The sequence below is a fragment of the Amblyraja radiata genome, chromosome 22 (genome assembly GCF_010909765.2).
Source record: "Amblyraja radiata isolate CabotCenter1 chromosome 22, sAmbRad1.1.pri, whole genome shotgun sequence".
Classification (NCBI taxonomy): Eukaryota; Metazoa; Chordata; class Chondrichthyes; order Rajiformes; family Rajidae; genus Amblyraja; species Amblyraja radiata.
This window is the reverse complement of record NC_045977.1, coordinates 14,686,947-14,706,784: the sequence shown is the minus strand read 5'-3', so window position 1 is coordinate 14,706,784 and position 19,838 is coordinate 14,686,947. Positions and strand designations below refer to the sequence as shown.

The 19,838-nt window shown below is 41.8% G+C and overlaps 1 protein-coding gene across 2 annotated transcripts; it reads right to left on the bottom strand.

Moving 5' to 3' along the window:
• Window positions 1-1,425: 1,425 nt before the first annotated feature.
• Window positions 1,426-19,675, bottom strand: nubp2 (nucleotide binding protein 2). 2 transcript variants are annotated; one of them, XM_033040458.1, is made up of 7 exons: window positions 19,586-19,675; window positions 15,180-15,292; window positions 10,174-10,372; window positions 7,951-8,105; window positions 6,148-6,258; window positions 5,230-5,299; window positions 1,426-2,463 (listed from the first exon to the last, which is right to left on the bottom strand). In XM_033040458.1, exons 1-7 carry the CDS (start codon window positions 19,599-19,601, stop codon window positions 2,309-2,311), a joined length of 819 nt encoding a protein of 272 aa, XP_032896349.1. In that variant the 5' UTR covers window positions 19,602-19,675; the 3' UTR covers window positions 1,426-2,308. The 2 variants fall into 2 exon arrangements, with proteins under 2 accessions (XP_032896349.1, XP_032896350.1); XM_033040459.1 differs by having other exon boundaries at window positions 19,527-19,619.
• Window positions 19,676-19,838: the final 163 nt, after the last annotated feature.

The following is a 19,838-nucleotide window of genomic DNA, read 5'->3' as shown; positions in this document are numbered from 1 at the left end:
CAGGATGCATTACAGCATGGTTTGGGAACAGCTCCATCCAAGACCGCAAGAAATTGCAGCAAATTGTAGATGCAGCCCAGACCATTATACAAACCAAAGTCCCTTCCATTGAGTCAATTTATACCTCACGCTGCCTTGGCAAGGCCAGTAGCATAATCAAGGACGAGTCGCACCCTGGCCTTTCCCTCTCCCTCTTCTCCCATCAGGCAAAGGTATAGAAGTGTATAAACACACACCTCCAGATTCAGGGAGTTTCTTCCCAGCTGTTATCAGGCAACTGAATCATCCTACCACATCCAGAGAACAGTCCTGAACTACCATCAATCTCATTGGTGACCCTTGGACTATCCTTGATTGGACTTTGCTGGCTTTACCTTGCACTAAATATTATTCCCTTATCACATATTGATACACTGTAAATGGCTCGATTGTAATCATATATTGCCTCACTTGGAAAGCCTGCTTGGGTCCTTGGATGGTGTCGAGGGAGGAGGTAAAGCGACAAGTGTAGCATTTCCTGTACCAGGAGAGGGGGTGATTTGGGTGGGAAGGGATGAATTGACCAGGGAGTTACGGAGGGAGCGGTCTCTGCGGAAAGCAGAAAGGGGAGGAGATGGGAAGATGTGGTCAGTGGTGGGATCTTATTATTTTTTAATAAGAGATATGTACAATGTAGTCTACCAAATAACATGCTATTTTTACATATGCTTCAATCAAGGAAAGTTTTGAATATAGAAAGTGATATTAAATCTAACTTGAAAGCCTATTACGGATGCTCCTCAACTTAAGAGTTACGTCTCGTGGACCCTTGCGCAAGTCATGTTACGCAAGTCGAAATGGGAGTGGTACAGCTTACGCGTAAATTTACTATTTGTACTGTGTTGTCCCAGTGCAAGACCAAGGGGTGGGAAGAGCTCCGACGTAGAGACCACGATGGGAGCTCCGACACAGAGATCACTGGGGAAGCTCCAACGTGGAGACCACATACGAGCATTCACAAGACTGGCATGCGGAAACGGCTGCATGTGCAGTAGCGTGCTGCTACAGAGACCTCCAAGGCACACAACTGGGAAATAAACCAGTGGGCTTAAAGAATTGCTTATGTGAGAGATTACGTTATGTCACCTATTATGTATGTCAGGGAGCGCCTGTAATTAGAAATCAATTGCCATATAACTTTAATGCCTGACGTTTATATCAATTTAAAAATGCCATTTTGAAAAAGTTCAAATGGTGAACCACTGTTCTACGTGATACACCTGATGTTAAAAATATCAGGCCAATTCTGCGCAAGCAGATAACTCCCAGATTTAGCCTCTCTTAGGGCAACACAGCTAAGCCTCGTGCACTTATGTTAGCACCTAGAACAGAATGTCTTGTAGTCTTTACCACAAAGCTCAAGTTACAGATCTTCAAGCATATTCATAAAATTAACTGGGTGCACAGCACAGCATTTATTTTTTAATATACATTTTCAGTCAGCATTACAAAGATATTTGTGTTCCAGTATTTATAAAACATATTTCCATTTCTGGAATAAATATTCATCATCATATTGCTATATCCCAGGAATGTTACCACATCCCAAGGAATCCAAATGCTTCTGCTCTCCAATCCTCCATTCGTGCTATCCAATAAAATTTTTACAAAGAATAATATTTGATATTTATTGCTAGTAAGGAATGATTGTATTCCCTGGAAGTTAAGAATGATGAGAAAACATGATTGTTTTCAAGATATTATTGGGGAATTGACCGATGTAGACAGACAAAAACTATTTCTGGTGACTTAAGAGTCAGGGACACAGTCTAGAAAATTAAGGCAGTTCTTTCGAGTGTTAAGATATCCTTCTCCACTCAAAATATTATGGAGGTACAAAATCCTCCTCCACAAATGCCAACTGGCGCCAAGTCAATTATTGATTTTAAATGCCGTGACAGATTTTGATACATTATCATGAGATTATTATCACGAGATTTTGGGCAAAGACATTAGCTCTCAAGTCAGCGATAGTTTCACTGAACTGTAGAACAAGCTTGAAAGCTTAAATGACAGATTCGTTTCTAGGTTCATGTAAAGACACAAAGTGCTGGAGTAACTCAGTGGGTCAGGTAGTTTATATGGAGAACATAGATAGGTGACGTTTCAGATTGGGATATTTCTTCAGACTCCACTGAAGTATGATGAAGGGTCCTGACCTAAAACGTCACCTATTCATGATCTCCAGAGATGCTGCCTAATCTGCTTGGTTACTCCAGCACTTTGTGTCTTTTTTTTAGTAAACCAGCATCTACAGTTCTTTGTGTATTCATGTGTTGTGTGCAGAAAATTCATTATCATTGTTTAAAATCTTTGCCATTATTTTATTAATGGCATCAAAGGCTGCGCTCTTTGGAAAGGCTTGGATAAAATCTCGACCATCTTCCAGACTCTGCGTCAGTTGTGGATCGAGAGGAACACGCCCTGAGAAGAAGAAAATATATACATTGATATTTTAAGAATAAGAAGACATACATTAAATCAAATTCAATTTCTTCAATAAAGCAACGCATACAGACATTGCTATTGACCATGAGAATAGCTGCAAATGAGGAGAGGGCATAGACTCTCCAACTTCAAAATTAAACTTAAAATTAATGGGTTTGAACATCCCGGGAGCTGCCCGCACAAATCTGAACTCACTAGGTCTTCCTGTGATTATGTCCATATTTTTTTTTAATGTCTGTTTCCATTAAAAGCTTTGAATTTCCCTGCAATTTCTCTCATCTCTGCATTTGTCCGTCTCAGTCCTATTCTGACTGAAACTTCTGAATGGTTGCTGGAGTGAAAAAGAAAAAGCAACAGAAACACAAGAGACTGCACGATGCAGTCTGACCCGCCGAGTTCTGATAGCTTTCTCTGGAACGCTGGAGATTGCAGGGGAACTTGATAAAAGTATATAAAATTATGGAGGCATAGAGAGGATAGACAGTCAGAACCTTTTACCTAGGATACGAAATTCAAATACGAATAGCTTCATGGTGATACATTTAAAGGAGATGTGCAGCACAATTTGTTTTTAAACACACCAATCGTGGCGAGTGCCTGTAACATGCTGCTTGGGGTGGTGATTGAGGCAGATGTGATAGTGGCGTTTAAGAGACTTTTGGATAGGCATATGGATATGCAGGAAACAGATTATGTGTGGATTATGTGTGGGCAGATAATAGTTGGCCTTGGCATCATACTTGACACATAGTGGGCTGATGGGCCTGTTCTTGAGCTGTACTGTTCTGTGTTGTAATAATTAGACAACATTCTGTTTGGTTTTCCCATTTCTGTGAGTGGAGCACATGGTGCAACTTAGATCTGGAAATTTAGAGCATAAGAGTGATCGTTGCAGTTAACCAGATCATTACAAGGGATTAGTCTTAGAGTCATACAGCACGAAAACAGGCCCCCTCAGCCCGGCTTGCTATGCCGACCAAGGAGCCCCATCAGCACCAGTCCCCAACTGCCTGCGTTCGCCTCATATCCCTCTAAACCTTTCCTATCCATGTACCTGTCTGAATGTTAAGTCAAACCAGGGCAGAATTTAAACAGTAAATCATAGGATCCTGGAAAGGATGGCAAGGCAGAGTCCTAGAGGGATAGATACACAGTTCCCTGGAAGTAATTGTATAGATAGACAGGGTGGGAAAGATGGTGTTTGGCACACTTGCCTTCATTGGTAAAGCTATTGAGTACAGGAGTTGGGACATCATGTTACAGTTGTAGAACACACCTACATTTTGAGTATTATGCAGTTTTGTCACCCTGCTATAGGAAGGATGTCATTGGGCATTAAAAAATTAATTGGGATGTTACCAGGTCTCCAGGGCTTGAGTTGTAAGGATGGGCTGGATGGGCTCTGACTTTTTTTCACTGGAGCATGGGGGGGCCGAGGAATGACCAAAGGGGTGTTCAAAACCATGAGAGGCACAGATAAAGTGAACAACCATATTCTTTCCCCAGGGTAGGGATGTCCAGAACATGAGGGCATAGGTTTAAGGTGAGAGGGGCAATGTTTAATTGGAACCTCCAGGAGAAACCTTCTCATGCAGAGGGTGGTGGGTACAGTATATGGAAAAAGCTATCAAATAAAGTGTTTGAGGCAGGTACAATAACAATTTTAAAAGACATTTGGACAGGTACATGGATAGAAAAGGTTTGGAAGAATATGTTCATAAATTCATTAGTCATTGGTGTAGAATTAGGCAATTTGGCCCATCAAGTCTATCCCACCATTCCATCGTGGCTGATCTATCTTCCCCTCTCAACTCCATTCTCCTGTCTTTTTCCCCCGTGACCTTTGACAACCTTACTAATCAAGAACTTGCCAATCTCTGCTTTAAAAATACCCAATGACTAGGCCTCCATAGCCATTAGTGGCAATGAATTCCACAGATTCACCACCCTCTGGCTAAAGAAATCCTCATCTCCTTTCTAAAGGTTTGTCCTTTTATTCTAATGGATCAAATGTGAGTAAATGGGACAAGCTTAAATGGGACGTTTGGCCAAAGGGCTGTGTTTCCCGGCAGTATGACTTTATGACTCTATAACTATTAAACAGGTATGACATATGGATCTCAAGTCACAGAGCTCCAGCACCCTTGGTTCAATGTGTAAGAAAGAGCTGCAGATGCTGGTTTAAATCAAAGGTAGACACAAAATGCTGGAGTAACTCAGTGGGACAGGCAGCATCTCTGGAGAAGGAACGGGTGATGCTTTGGGTTGAGACCCTTCTTCAGACTGAAGGAAGGTTTCGACCCGAAACATCATCCGTTCTTTCTCTCCAGAGATGCTGCCTGTTCCACTGAGTTACTCCAGCATTTTGTGTCTAACCTTGGTTCAATCTTGACCTTGGATTCTCCCTGTGACCATGTTTGGGAGGACAGGGGTTCAGTTGCTGAGTATGCAGAAGAGAATAGGTTACAGGGGAAATAAGCAGGGGTTGCTCTGAGAACCGGCAGAGACTTAATAGGCCAAAATAACTAAGAAAATAAGACAGAAAATCGTATCAATTACAAAATGTATCTCTCTCAATGTTATTCCTTAAATCAATAGAAATTCTGACATGATTTAATTGCAAAGTTCTTAAAATGGATCTTATTTGCAAAGAAATCTATTTTTACATACATATTATCAAGATAATTGGAGGAGATTAATAGACAAGAGATTAGAGTCTAAAGTTCACTTTTGGAGGCTCACCTAGAAAGGGGACCCCAGACTGCTCAGCAAGTGCTTCTCCACCTCCTCTGGAAAATACATTCGTGCATTCCTGAAAAGTAATTAGTTATTCAGTCAAGAATCTGAAGCAACTAAACAATGTCCCTTTACAAGCCATGAAAGAGCAATAAAATTATCAACATATGTCATCTCTGCATCGTGATGTAAAGAGCATATTGGGGATTTCTACACGTTTCATAATCTAACTAGAAAATTGTGTCATTAACTCAACACTCTTCCCAGACAGTCATTGTTTTCCTTCCTTCCCTAAAGCAATTAAGGATAATCAATTGAAAGGAAGAAATTGTCTGGCTTTCACAAACTATTCTTGATGGAAGGCATCTTCAAACTGTAATCATTTATTGCACAAGCTTTAACCAATTTTTAAAAAGTGGTTCAAGGCCATTATTAGTGTGTGACAAACTTTGGTCCTAAAACATAATGTTTATGGGGTTGGAATTCCTTCATGAACATATTAGAAGGTAACACATTTTAAAATGTTTTTTTTCAAACCTTGTGATATTTAAGCTACCATTTGAACCCTATAGGTTTTGTCTTTATTTTGCATTCTGTAAAATGTTTAAACTATCACAGTAGTAAAAAAAAATGTTGCTTTTCCTTCAGTCGAAGAAAATTACTGTAACATGACACATATGGTTGTTCAACCATATGGCAGCACTGATGCAGGATACCAAAGATTCTGTTAAAGCAATGACTAGCTGTAAATATTAGCAAAGAGAAATCCACAATACAGAATTTGTTAACTCCTCGGTCAGCTTTGTTTGTTCCTTGCTGCTCACTGCAAAATTCAGGCCATCATCATTATTCAACATACAAGATCACAAAACTTGATCAATGTGGAATAATAAACCCACAGTTCCAATTTGAGTTCATACTCACAGAACAGTTTGGGCAGACAAAGCCACTCATGTTTTCAATTATTCCTATGACAGGTAAGCCAGTTTTCTTGCAGAATGTCAGTTCCCTTCTTACATCTCCTATGGACACTGCCTGTTAATGAAAAAGAAACACTTAGAAACTGCATAACATGGTAATATATAGTTTTGCACATAAAATAAAACATTCTTTTTGGTCAAAATTCATCACCAAAAAACTGATATGAATAAACCACATGATAAATACAGATTTATCGCTGGTTATTGAATCACAATACAGGATGAACAGAATGTTTTTTTCCCAAACAAATGAGCTAGGTTAAAAAAAAACAGTTCATGATTAATTGGCACCAATCTTTCCAATTGGAAGTGTCCAGTTTTTAGTAGAAGAGGGATTTCATTGCTTTAGGATTCTGTGAATAAACAAACTAAGGAATGAAACTATGGTGGAAAAGGTATGTGTTATAGAGAGTCTAATGAGGCATATTTAAAGCTGAGAGGTAATGCCTGAGGAGTACATGTTAGGTTAGATTTATCAAACTATGAGATATGTACTAAAATTATAATAACAAAGGCACATAAGCGTGGAATAAAAAATGTGCATTATTTCTAAGGGGCAGAAAAGGGTAGGTTCATTTCTGGGGTCAATTTAGCAGCACCAATTTTGAATTCATGAAAATTAGGAATAGAAACAACGTTGAATTGGGAGACTTGATCTCAATGTCAATTGTCACAGCCCTTAATGGAGGAAATTGAAATGATATTCCACACCATGTCATGATTCAATTATATTTTACTGTCACATGTATCTAGGTACAATGAAATGCTTTGTTTTGTATACAATCATGTAGTTGACCTCACCTAGACAGCACACAAGCGTTGCCATGTTTTGGCACCGATAAAGTTCGTCACTGAGAACTATCTACTACCATGCACCGCTTGTAGCAAACCTCCCCCTCCCCCTCCCCCTCCCCCTCTGACGAGGGTAAATTGAAGGGAATGAGCCTTTCAATACTGGGTAAAATAACTTCACTTCCTACAAAAACAGTTACTGGAGAGAAAGGAAAAACAGAAATTGAATGTTTGCTCTGAATAGATTGAATTGCAAGACCAGATATGAGTGGAACTGATTTTATCAAATGAAAGGTAGTAAATCCAATACTGTAGTCTTAAATAGGATGAAATTGGGATAGGTGACATATTGAGTCACCTATCCATGTTCTCCAGTTATGCTGCCTGACGTGCTGTCTTACTCCAGCACATGATGCCTTTTTCGAAACAGCACCAGCTTTGTGGAATTGTTATAATAATCATTGATGACACTAGAGGGCAGTTTCAGCAAAAACTGGAACCAAGGATGTGCTGAGCACCTGGTGAATTCCATTTAACAAATACACCCGATTACAGTGATACTCGGAAAAGTCCCAAATTCCTCAGTCATAATCACCGATGAAGATGAAACTCCATTGCATTATGTCACTTCAGTATATAATAGAAGTTTAATTGCATAAATTAGAGAAAGACATAGGAAAACCCCAGAATAAAGAAGAAATTAGGATATTTCTGAAACAAGCATTTAGCTTCAAACTAGAAAATGCTACATTTCCATGTTATTCGCACTACAGTGGAAAACTAATTTTGACTATAATGCAGCCGTTTTTGGTTTATCTGGGGCGGCACAGTGGTAGAGTTGCTACCTTACTGTGCCAGAGACCCGGGTTTGATCCTGACTAACCTGATCCTAATCTAGCTCAAAGAGGAGAAACAGCTTGTGAAAGAGAATGGTTAAATCCCTTAATAAATTCACCTGAGGTGTCGTAACCAAGAGAGCTCCATCAGGTTTATGCTGGCGAAGGGCCTCCACCACCGAGATATGTTCATCAGAGGTTCCAGGAGGAGTGTCTACAATCAGATAGTCAAGTTCGCCCCATGCCACATCCGAAATAAATTGCTTGATAAGAGCTAAATGGAACAATCACACAATTATTTATACATTTAGAGGACATTCAAAGCAGCTCTATTAGTCCTATGTTCTATCCAGCATTAATCTTCCAACCATTTCACATTCTATTACAATGCAGGAGACCATTCGCCCATCAGCTCTCGAGCAATCCCATTTCCCAATTATTTCCAAGTAATCCCATTTCCCAATTATTTCCAAGTAATCCCATTTCCAAATATTTTCTTGTAACCTTCTCACACAGGCCCATTAACACCACCCATTCTCCTTCCACCCACATACACTAGGAGCCAATTAATTTAACAACTCTCACATCTTTGTTTAAAGTTTTAAAGTTTAAAGATATAGCATAGAACAGGCCGCTTGGCTCATCAAGTCCAGGCTGAACATTGATCATTATAGTTCTGATTTATCCAACTTTCTGCCCCATTCCCTACACTTCAGAGGCAATTTACATAGTTCAATTAATCTGCAAACCCGCACATCATTGGGATGTATGAGGAAACCGGAGCAAAACCACACGGTCATTGAGACAACGTGCAAACTCCACACAGGCAGCACACGAGGTCAGGATGGAACCCGGGACTACGGTGCTGTGAGGCAGCAGTTCTACCAACGGCACCACTGTGTTGTTGCCCTTCATGATGTGGGAGAAAACAGCTGGTAGCAGAATCGAATGTGGGTCGCAGGAGCTGAGAGAGGTAATCACATACCACCGTACCACTGAGGCATATGAGGTGTGTCAATGAGATCAATAAAGTCCTGCTGAGTTCCTCCAGTGTTTTGCACCAGGCTTCAGTGTCTGCAGTCACTTGTGTCTACAGAATTTCAATATTTCTCTGCATTTCTCATAATAAATTTTAATATGTTGCAATTTTGTAATAAGATCATAATAGCAAACAATTCATTATGCATTGCGTTACTGAGTTACAGCTTCATTAAACTTGGATAATTTTATGTCTGTACAGAACACAAGATCTATAAAGGGTTACTTGCTCTTGAACACAATTTGTGAGCTGGCAAGCATTTATGAATTGCTGGCTCTCGGTCAGAAAAGTAAAGTTATGAATTAATCCTTTACAGACTGAATACTCTTAAGTGCTACGTTTGAAGTGCAACTGCAGATCTCTCATTTAAACATCTAATAATGGAAATGTCAGTTTGAAGAGATGCTTTGATTGAATTCCAAGTATTGAGATCCTTGATTGAATTCTATTCCAGTCATTTCATGACACAGGTCCACCACCGATTTTCCAGCATCCTTGATACCAGAGCCTTGGGGGATTATCTGTTTTGCCGGCCCCGCAGAGGCTACGTCCTTCGTGGGCTGAGATACCGGCCCGTAAAGTCGGCTATGGGAACAGATCTGCCAGCTCCGGTGAGGTCAGAGTTCCAGAGCCCTGACTGAAGGGGGCAAATTCAACCTGACGATTGGCTGCCTTATCTGGCCTAAGAGACACGTTTTCAAGGGGACCACGGGGGGGGGGGGGGGGTGTAATTCTGTCCAGATAAAAGCTGCCGGATCACCAGTTGCCGGAAAATCGGAGGTGGTCCTGTATTACTACTTGGTATGATTAATTTCTAATCAAAATCAATGGTGTACTGATCAAAATGGTCATAGCCGTAGATGTATACAGCATGGAAACAAGCCCATTTGGCCAACCGAGTCCACGCTGACCATCAATCACCCCTTTAATCCTGCACTAATCTAATACAACTTTATTGTTTCCAGATTTACATCAATTTCCTCCAGATTCTACCATTCATCTACCACAAGGGGCAATGAGATGTGTGGGGAACCGGAGCACCTGGTGAAAACCCACACGGTCAAAGGAAAAACATGCAAGTTCCACACAGATAGCACACATGGTTAGGATTGAAGTTGGGTCTCTGGCGCTGTGAGGCAGTGGCTCTGCCAGCTGTGTCGCTGGTCTGACAGCTTCCACTCAGCATGGTATCAACTTGCTGAGGGAAAGTTCCAAACAGGTATAAATCACTTCTAAGTAATCATTGATTACTGGGCCACAGACCAAGATTGTTTTGTTATGTTGCAAAGTAATACGAGATCACCTGTTTTCTTTGGCCCTCTCCAAATCACAGCATCATCTGGACTCTCCAAGAGAAAGCCTATTGACATCAAGCACATTGTTTTATCGCTGTCTACGTAAACTGGTACCCATCCAGCATCACATTGGTGCACGGCACTATGGAGAACATTCAGCATCCGCGGGATGCTGGGACCACATAGATCAATGTCCAGAATTCCAACCTACAATAAAACACAATCAACAAAATTTAAATGAGAAACTGAGAGAACTTGGAAACACTGATTAATTAAACTAAAGATTTCAGGTTGTAAGTTTATGCAAGATTTCTGGTTAAAAACTGTTTCTGATTCAGATCTGGCTCAGAATAAAAAGACGGCAGTTGTGCCTCCCTCCTCCCATCACCAAAGAAAAGAAAATGGAAACTTATATAAATAATTAGATCTAATCTACCAACATTTTTTTTTTAAATGACTTGGCTTCAGTCATCTGGAAGTATTTCATGTCAGAAAACTATCCAGTCGCACAGTGGAATCCTGGAACAAAGAGTAGCCTTAAATGCACTGTTCAACAGTGAAGTCCTTGTTTCAATCAAACTGGTCATGAGATGTGCAGTAGTTTTGCTTATGCACTGGCAGATTGTTCAAGAGCATCACAAATACATTTTTGAGAACCAGTTGGCTGCCAACTGGCTATAGAATAAAGAATAAAAAGAGGAGAGGACCACACACATTATTTAAGCATATTCCATCATTCAATAAGGTACAGATTACCTCTGAGTAATTTGGGTCTGAAGATGAATCCCGACCCGAAACATCGCCCATCCTTTTTCTTCAGATATGCTGCCTGACCTGCTGAGTTACTCCTGCACTTTGTGTCTATCTTAGGTACAGATTAGCCTTCTACCTCAACTTGACCTTCCCAGATATCCCAATATCCTCTAATTCCCATAGCATTCAATTATTTATATTTGATTGAATATATTCAAAAGCTGAGCAAAATAGAACTTTCATGGCATTGGCCATTCAGCCTATCGAGTCGATACTGAATCTTTGTAGAACAACCCTATTCCCTTCATTCTGTTTCCATCAATTATAAGACTTTCGGAGTATAAATATTTTTCATATATTGTCCCTTGTTATCTCTTGCTCTAAATTTTAAACCTGTTCTAGAACCATCTGGCAATAGGAAGTAGTTTCCCTAAAAAAGCTTTGGAATTCCCCTAATTTCACATGTGTGCGATCCAGTAAAAAGATTTTTGAAAGTTACCTTTTACTGACACTTAATCAACTGATCAACTTAAGACATGGTATTATGACTGTTTTTAGCTCTGTAAAAATGCTCTCAATTGCAAATCTTAAAAAAGTATCGACATATAAGAAATTTAAAGTAACTACATTCTAAGAATCAACATTTAGGTTGGTTCATGGAGAGGGCATGGAGACATGAAATCTCACAAAAAGGGTGCAATTTAATTTTAAAAGAAAGCATACAAATAACATACAATTAGACATAAAAAGAAAATGCTGTAAACACTTAACAAGTCAGGCAACATCAATGGAAAGAGAAACAGAGTTAATGTTTCAGGTCAGCGATCCTTCGTCAGAACCATGAAGCAAAAATACATTAAACTTTAAGATCAAGATAGAATGGGTGAGGGATGAGATATGGAGATTAGATTAGATTAGATTAGATTTCCTTTATTGTCATTCAGACCTTTCGGTCTGAACGAAATGCTGTTGCCTGCAGCCATACATGTAATAATAACAACACAATAAACACAAATTAACATCCACCACAGTGAGTTCACCAAACACCTCCTCACTGTGATGGAGGCAAAAGTCTTAAAGGGCTTTCTCACGGTGCGACCTGAAGCAAGACTTAACAAGAGTTTAACATCGTGGGAACCTTCTGCGATAGCAGTACGGCATTCGTGGACCACCGAGGACCTCCGTGGCGCTAACGGCAGGTAGTCGTGTAACTTTGTAAGGTCGGGAGAAAATTCTAAAATTTCTGAATTTCTCCAAGAGTGACTTGAGCAGCGTTGCAACATTGTATGAACGCAGATGCCAGTGCGATATCCGTGCGATATCCGTAATGACTCTTGCGGGTACCGTGGGAACTCCTGCGAACGGTAAACCCGGAAGCTTGACAGAAGGGACATAAGGCGAGTAAAAAATGTGGTCTCAATATCGCCAATGGACCATGTGTCCATCGAGGACGTCCCACCTAATTGTCATTGTTTGAGTATCTTTTTCACAGTAAAAAGACTTGCAGAGATGCCTCTCAGAAAAGCGCAAAGAAAGGGGTCAAAGAAAGTCAGAAAGTTTTTAGCCATGCAGGTAAATGAGGAGGAAACTCAGCAAGAGAGACAGGTGGAGAGGCAAGAGGAGATGCCAGAGATACCACTGCCTGTGGGCTCCTTGGAGCAGGGAGAGGGTGATCCTTTACTCTTGTACATTTTTTTTTTCTGTTGGTGGCTCCACATTTTATTATATCCTGAAGTGTGATAAAGCTTTTACCTCAGCATTTTGATTGTCATTGCTTGTTTACCTCACTGCTAAATAAATTTATTTTTTACTATCAGCTTGATGTCTGCAAATCGTCATTAATACATCACTACAAGATGAATGTCTCTAATGTTAGAATCCCTCTCATGCTGAAACACAAAATACCTTAATGGAGGTGATATAATCACATTTTCACTCATTTACATTTTTGAGTGTGCAGGACCCTGAAATGTTCAGCTATTTAAACGTGTTCTTCACCTCTTGGTAGAAAATGAAATAAGACAATCAGCACGGTAAATGTGATACAAAGTCTTTATTCCTATTTGACAATATAAGAAGACGAATTCTGTCACATATTGAGAGGAGATGCATCACACAAAACATTTGTCTGTAAAAGGGCCTCGCAAACACGAAATACAACAAATGAGGCACGCGAGATTATTTAAAACACATTATATCCATCAACCTCCGCTACAAGCGTGAACTCAGGCATTTAAAGGGACAATGCAATGTTCTAAACGGCAGGTTTTGCGGACGAACATCTTATAGGAAGCACTTTTCAGAGGACAACACTAGGAAGTCAGCTTATAACATGCAGTAGTGTTCCTGTGGTCGGCTACCCATCAATATAACTGTCCTGCCACGGCACACTCCCCAATTGTGAATTGTAGTAAGCGCAGAGATGGTCTCTTTGCTCTTTCACACTGGATGTGCCCGAGTTACCTTTCAAACGCTGCAGTGAGACCATTTTCAACTTGTTCGCACCACTTCTCCAAGCACCTAGTGTTACTTCCCCTGTGTCACTGTCCACTATTTCACCGTCCTGGATGGATGTTGCTGATCCAGCAGCTGCACCTCTCATTCGGATCAGGTTGTGCAGAACACATGCTGCATATACTATACTCTCCACATTCTTGGGCCTCTGCTCCATTGTCTTGAGCAAGCATCTAAATCTGTTTGCCAAATGCCAAAATAATTTTCTACTACCCTCCTGGCCCTTGACAGCCTGTAATTGAAGATCCTCTGTTCCCTAGTTAGATTCCTATGTGGATATGGCTTCATAATCCAGGGCCGTAGTGCAAAGGCTTCATCAGCAACCATCGCATATGGGATGTCCGGGCTGTCTTCTCCTGACAGAGGTTCTGGATCAGGCATGCCTGCTGTTCCACCTTCCATTTTCTTTCCAAGCCAGGTTTCTTTCCAAATCCGGCCATCACCAACACTTCCAGGTGTGCCCACATCCACATACAGGAAGTTGTAGTTATAATCAACCACCGCCATGAGTACAATTGAGTGGAATTTCTTGTAATTGAAATAATTTGAGCCACCTCCGGGTGGTTTACGAATTACCACATGCTTGCCATCCAAAGCCCCACATGTGTGAGCAAAGTTCCACCTGTTTTCAAACCCCAGTGCAACTCTCTTCCATGCATCTGGTGTACTGAGGGCATTCCATCACTTCAGCTGAATAAAATTGGATGATCGCCTCACAGGTTTCTCGGACAATACCACAGATGCTGTTGGTGGCGACAAGAAAGTTGTAAGATAGACTTTTATAAGAATCGCCTGAGGCCAAGTAGCGGAGGGTGATTGCTATGCGCAACCCTGGTTCCAGTGCCTTTCTCATTACAGTGTCAGTCTTCTTCAGCAGAGGTCCCAAATTATTCTTTAACTCATTAAAGAGCTCGGGTGAAATTCTGACAAAGTTTTTGAATGCACTTTTATCCTCTTCGCACTGCACATTAAGCAGTTGCTCATATTGTCCAAATTGAGGTCTCCGTTGAAACATGGGCTTAACCCAGTGAGACTTCCTCTTAATTCTCTTTTTAATTAATCTCACCCTTCTGCCTTCACGCAAGCGTTTTCGATGCACATGTTGCGCTAATGCATACAGCGCGTCAATGAAAATAACAACCAGCCTGTACTCGAACCAACTTTGTATAGGCATGTCTGCAAATGAGCCAATTCTACGAACGGAGGATATTTATATAGTGTGTGAAAAAAAGTGACATCATTTGTGCCACGTGATTAACTACACTACAGTCCACGATGTTCATTCACGATTAACGGGAAAGATCGGGAGACGGACAAGTCACTCGCACAAATGACAGAATTGCCGTGTACCGTGGGAACTCTTTATCTACCCCCCGTTATATCGTGCGGAACTCGTGCTGGACCACGACCACTTCACTCTTGTGACATCTTGCCTCAGGTCGCACCGTGAGAACCGGCCATTAGAGTTACTGTGTCTTCCCTCCTCTTCTCCCTCTGCGCTGAGGCGATACCCCACCGGGCGATGGTATCAGTCCCGCGGTTCAAGCGCCGCGGCCCGGGGGTGGTCGAAGCTGCCGCCCTCCAGTCCAGCGGACGCAGCTGTTGCAACGGGAGCTCCAGGTCGCGGTCCAGGGGAGGGAGGAGAAAAGGGGGGGAGGGAGGAAAAAGGGGGGGAAGGGGAGAAAGGGGGGGGGGAGAAAGGGGGGGGGGAAGAACGCAAACAAATGAACATGCTATTTTTCCTTACCTTCTTCCCTGCATGCCTCAACGCCAGGGCCAATTCTGTTGTTATGGTGCTTTTTCCTACTCCTCCTTTGCCAGATAGAACCAGCAGAATATGACCAACAGAAGCCAGATTATCTTTGCAAAAAAAAGTAAAGTCTTTAAAGATTGCAGAAACCTAAACAATCAAGACAGTCCAGTTTGCATGACAAACTGTCTGCAATAATTCCAGTGTCTTACAAACATTTAGCCCCAGGCATAAAGTGCCACACTTTAACTAAGGAATCTCCCTCTTCTCAGTGAAAACTTGCATAGATCTATATCCCAATATATTCATTAAATATGTAGTGTAGAACCTAATGTTGTATCTTGATGTTTAAGAAGGAACTGCAGAAGCTGGAAAATCGAAGGTAGACAAAAGTGCTGGAGAAACTGAGCGGGTGCGGCAGCATCTATGGAGTGAAGGAAATAGGCAACGTTTCGGGCTGAAGAAGGGTTTCGGCCCAAAATGTTGCCTATTTCCTTCGCTCCATAGATGCTGCCGTACCCGCTCAGTTTCTCCAGCACTTTTGTCTACCTTGTATCTTGATGTTCAGCTGACAATTTGCCAATGTACAAGATAGCGACTGTCATAACAGAATTTTTATAATTCAACGATATAAAGGTTTGTATAAAGGAATATGGAATGGGGTAATCCAAGGCTTTGAATTTGTCGTCTAAATCAAAGCCCCGCATTGCCTTAAGGAGTTTGGCAAAATACGAATAGTAAAACTAAAACTCCAATGATTACTTCCAATACATTGTTTCTATGAGATGATTTTGGTGTCAATGTAATTTTCGGTTTTCTTCCTTCCCAAACAATATTACACTGAAGAACAGTTCCAATCCAAAATGTCACTGATCCATGTCGTCCACAGATACTGCCTGACCCGCTGAGTTACTCCTGCACTTTTTGTTTTGCTCAAGATTCCACCATCTGTAATTCCTTGCTTCGCCATTAGTAATTAATCTACCTTTTAAAATAAAGATTGTGCACCTTTAAATGGTAAAAGAAAATTATGATTAAATGATTCTTTTCTGACCACTTTAGATTATCTCTAAGTTGCTGACTGCATCATTCCCTTGCAGAACTCAATCAACTTCAACAAACTTTTCTAGATTCACATAATTTCAGCAAGAGAGTGACTAGTCAACAATCAAAACACGGAAAGTAGATCCCATCGATTTCCCTGTCAAGGAGAGTGGGTGCGGCTGAAGTGCTCTCTGCCCCAACGGAGATCAGTGCAACTCAGACGATCTTCTGACATCTTAAACAATCAAAGTAGAAAATGATGGGAAATATTGCCAGATTCACAATAACTGTAGACTCTTGAATAAAAATCGACCATACCTCCATAACATTTAAAATAATACAGATGAACATGCCCTATATCAGGAACACAAATGATGGGATAGGATAGGGTTAAAAAAAACATATATTTCAAACCTTGTGAGAAGTTAATGGGCAAGATTGCACGGGATAGTGTGAGGAATATAGATCTTCTGGAGTAATCCAGCCTCAACAGGGCTAAAGAAATGTGCAGGATAGTGCTAGCGAGTGGGGATCGGTGGTTGGTGTGGAATTGGTAGTCCAAAGGGCCTTTTTGGGCGCTGTATCTCTAAACTATACTAAATACATGGATGCTAGAATCTGAAACAAATACACTGGAAGAACAGCCAGTCAAGCAGCAGAAATGTGTAGGAAGGAACTGCAGATGCTGGTTTAAACCAAAGACAGACACAAAAAGCTGGAGTAACTCAGCGGGACAGACCCTTCTTCAGTGATGTACACTCACTGACCATGTCAACATTTGATCTAAATCCAACAATAAAATTTTCATAGGTACACAAAAAAAGCTGGAGAAACTCAGCAGGTGCAGCAGCATCTATGGAGCGAAGGAATTTAAACTATTTCCTTCTATTTTAATTCTATTCTAGTTTAACAATTTAAACTATTTCCTTCGCTCCATAGATGCTGCTGCACCCGCAGAGTTTCTCCAGCTTTTTTTGTGTACCTTCGATTTTCCAGCATCTGCAGTTCCTTCTTAAATAAAATTTTCCATGGTGATTTTATAGGACAACAGTGTGGATTAGAAAACACTACAGCACTTCTTCTTAAAAAGAAAATGAGATTACCATCAAATTACTAAATTAAGCTTTCAATTGTTCAGGAGTTCAATTGCCACTAATCTTGAAAGATGATGTGAGCCTCTTTGTTGCAGCACAAAAGGAATTGGAATTGTATTTGAGAGGAGTAGAGACAAAGTTCAAGCTATTTTGCACTATGGCCTCAGGTACACACAATTCCACGATCAGGACACAGGCTTAAGTTGCACGCTTAACTGGCCAGAAATTCCCAAACTACAGCGTACATTTCTCATTTTGCTTAGCCCAATGCATACACAATTTTACATTCAGTTGTAATCCATAGAAACAGGTGAAGGGTGGCACTGACTTGTATTATATAGCTACTAAGTCTGTATAGGAAGGAACTGCAGATGCTGGTTACACATCGAAGATAGACACAAAATGCTGGAGTAACTCAGCAGGACAGGAAGCATCTCTGGAGAGAAGGAATGGGTGATAATAGTCAATAGACAATAGGTGCAGGAGTAGGCCATTCAGCCCTTCGAGCCAGCACCGCCATTTAATGTGATCAGGGCTGATCATCCCCAATCAGTACCCCATTCCTGCCTTCTCCCCATATCCCCTGACTCCGCTATTTTTAAGAGCCCTATCTAGCTCTCTCTTGAAAGCATTCAGAGAACCCGCCTCCACTGCCCTCTGAGGCAGAGAATTCCACAGACTCACCACTCTCTGTGAGAAAAAGTGTTTCCTCGTCTCTGTTCTAAATGGCTTACTCCTTATTCTTAAACTGTGGCCCCTGGTTCTGGACTCCCCCAACATTGGGAACATGTTTCCTGCCTCTAGCGTATCCAAGCCCTTAACAATCTCATATGTTTCAATGAGATCCCCTCTCATCCTTCTAAACTCCAGAGTGTACAAGCCCAGCTACTCTATTCTCTCAGCATATGACAATCCCGCCATCCCGGGAATTAACCTTGTAAACCTACGCTGCACTCCCTCAATAGCAAGAATGTCCTTCCTCAAATTAGGGGACCAAAACTGCACACAATACTCCAGGTGTGGTCTCACTAGGGCTCTGTCCAACTACAGAGCCCTACGTGATGTTTCGGGTCAAGTCCTTTCTTCAAACATGTTCAGTTTTTAGTGCTGATGTCTTATGATTACAATTAAAATACAAAGTACTTGTGCTATAAACGTTCAACCAAAAAAACAAAAGCTGTACTGCTCTGAACTGCTTATACACACCTATGCTAATGACAATATCTAACTACTTATGGAATAATAAGCTCTCCTCCTCTCAATTGCAGCAGCCATTCACTTCAAGACCTGGTTATGCTGCCAAGTATACCGACCCCGAGAAAGTCTAGTCTTACATCCTGACAAAATATGCCTCAACGTTGCCACCTCTGAACACAGGGACATGTCAGGTCTCCACCTACCCACTGTTTGAGGTTCTGTGGTGATGGTAGCATCATCATAAATAGTGCCTATAAGGGAACTTACATGACCCACCTTCATGCACCAAAGGTCCCTCCAGCTAAATATCCTCTTATCTACTTTCCCTGTTCATCCACTGTCCTTGCTTGACCTGAGCTACTACTCTTATAGATATCACTGTCTTTAGATAGTCTAAGTAAGATTTGTTTTACATCAACCAATGTAAAATTGCTTAAAAAGATTGAGTTCCCATTTTGATAACCATCACGTTGGTCTGCGTGTGTATGTATGCACATTGGTCTTCACCCACCCATTCATGTTCATGAGTTACAGGAGCAGAATTAGGCCATTTGGCCACTCGAGTCTACTCCACCATTCAATCATGGCTGATCTCAACCCCATTCTCCAGCCTTCTCCCCATAACCCCTGACATAACCACCATTGCAGAGCAAAAAGCTTGCAAGGGGTCACGCAGTATGGAAACAGGCCCTTCGGCCCACGTCCATGCTGACCAAGATACCCAAATGTAGTTCCACCCCCCACCACGTTCGACCCACTAACCCCTCTTAGCCAGTCGACAACTATGATCAAACGCAACACGACTCCCTTTTATTCTGTCAGTGACCTGCAGTCTCTCATATGCAGATAGATAAAGTGCTGGAGTAACTCAGCGGGTCAGGCAGCATCTCTGGAGAGAAGGAACGGGTAAAGTTTCGCTGCCTAGCCCGCTGACTTACTCCACGATTTTGAGTCTATCTTCGGTGTTAACCAGCATCTGCAGTTCCTTCCTACACGTCTCTCCCCTGACCTTGAATTCCCCCTCCCTCCTCCTCACGACGCCGGGCCGAAGGGAAGAGGTTTCTTTACCTTCCGCCATCTCCATGTCACCCGCTTGCTCCGCGCGACGACGGGAACGTGCGCGGTCCCGACGGACGCGTACGTCACAGCGTGCGCGGGCGCGGCCCCAAAACGTCATCACGCGGCTGCGTGCGTTCGCCCCCTCCTCCTCAAAACCCAACTCGACGGTCCGCTGACGTCATCACGCGCTGGCGTGCACGTTCACGCGTCATTCCCACCCTCAACCCAACGGTCTGTCCACGTCACGAGCGCGCGCGCTGGC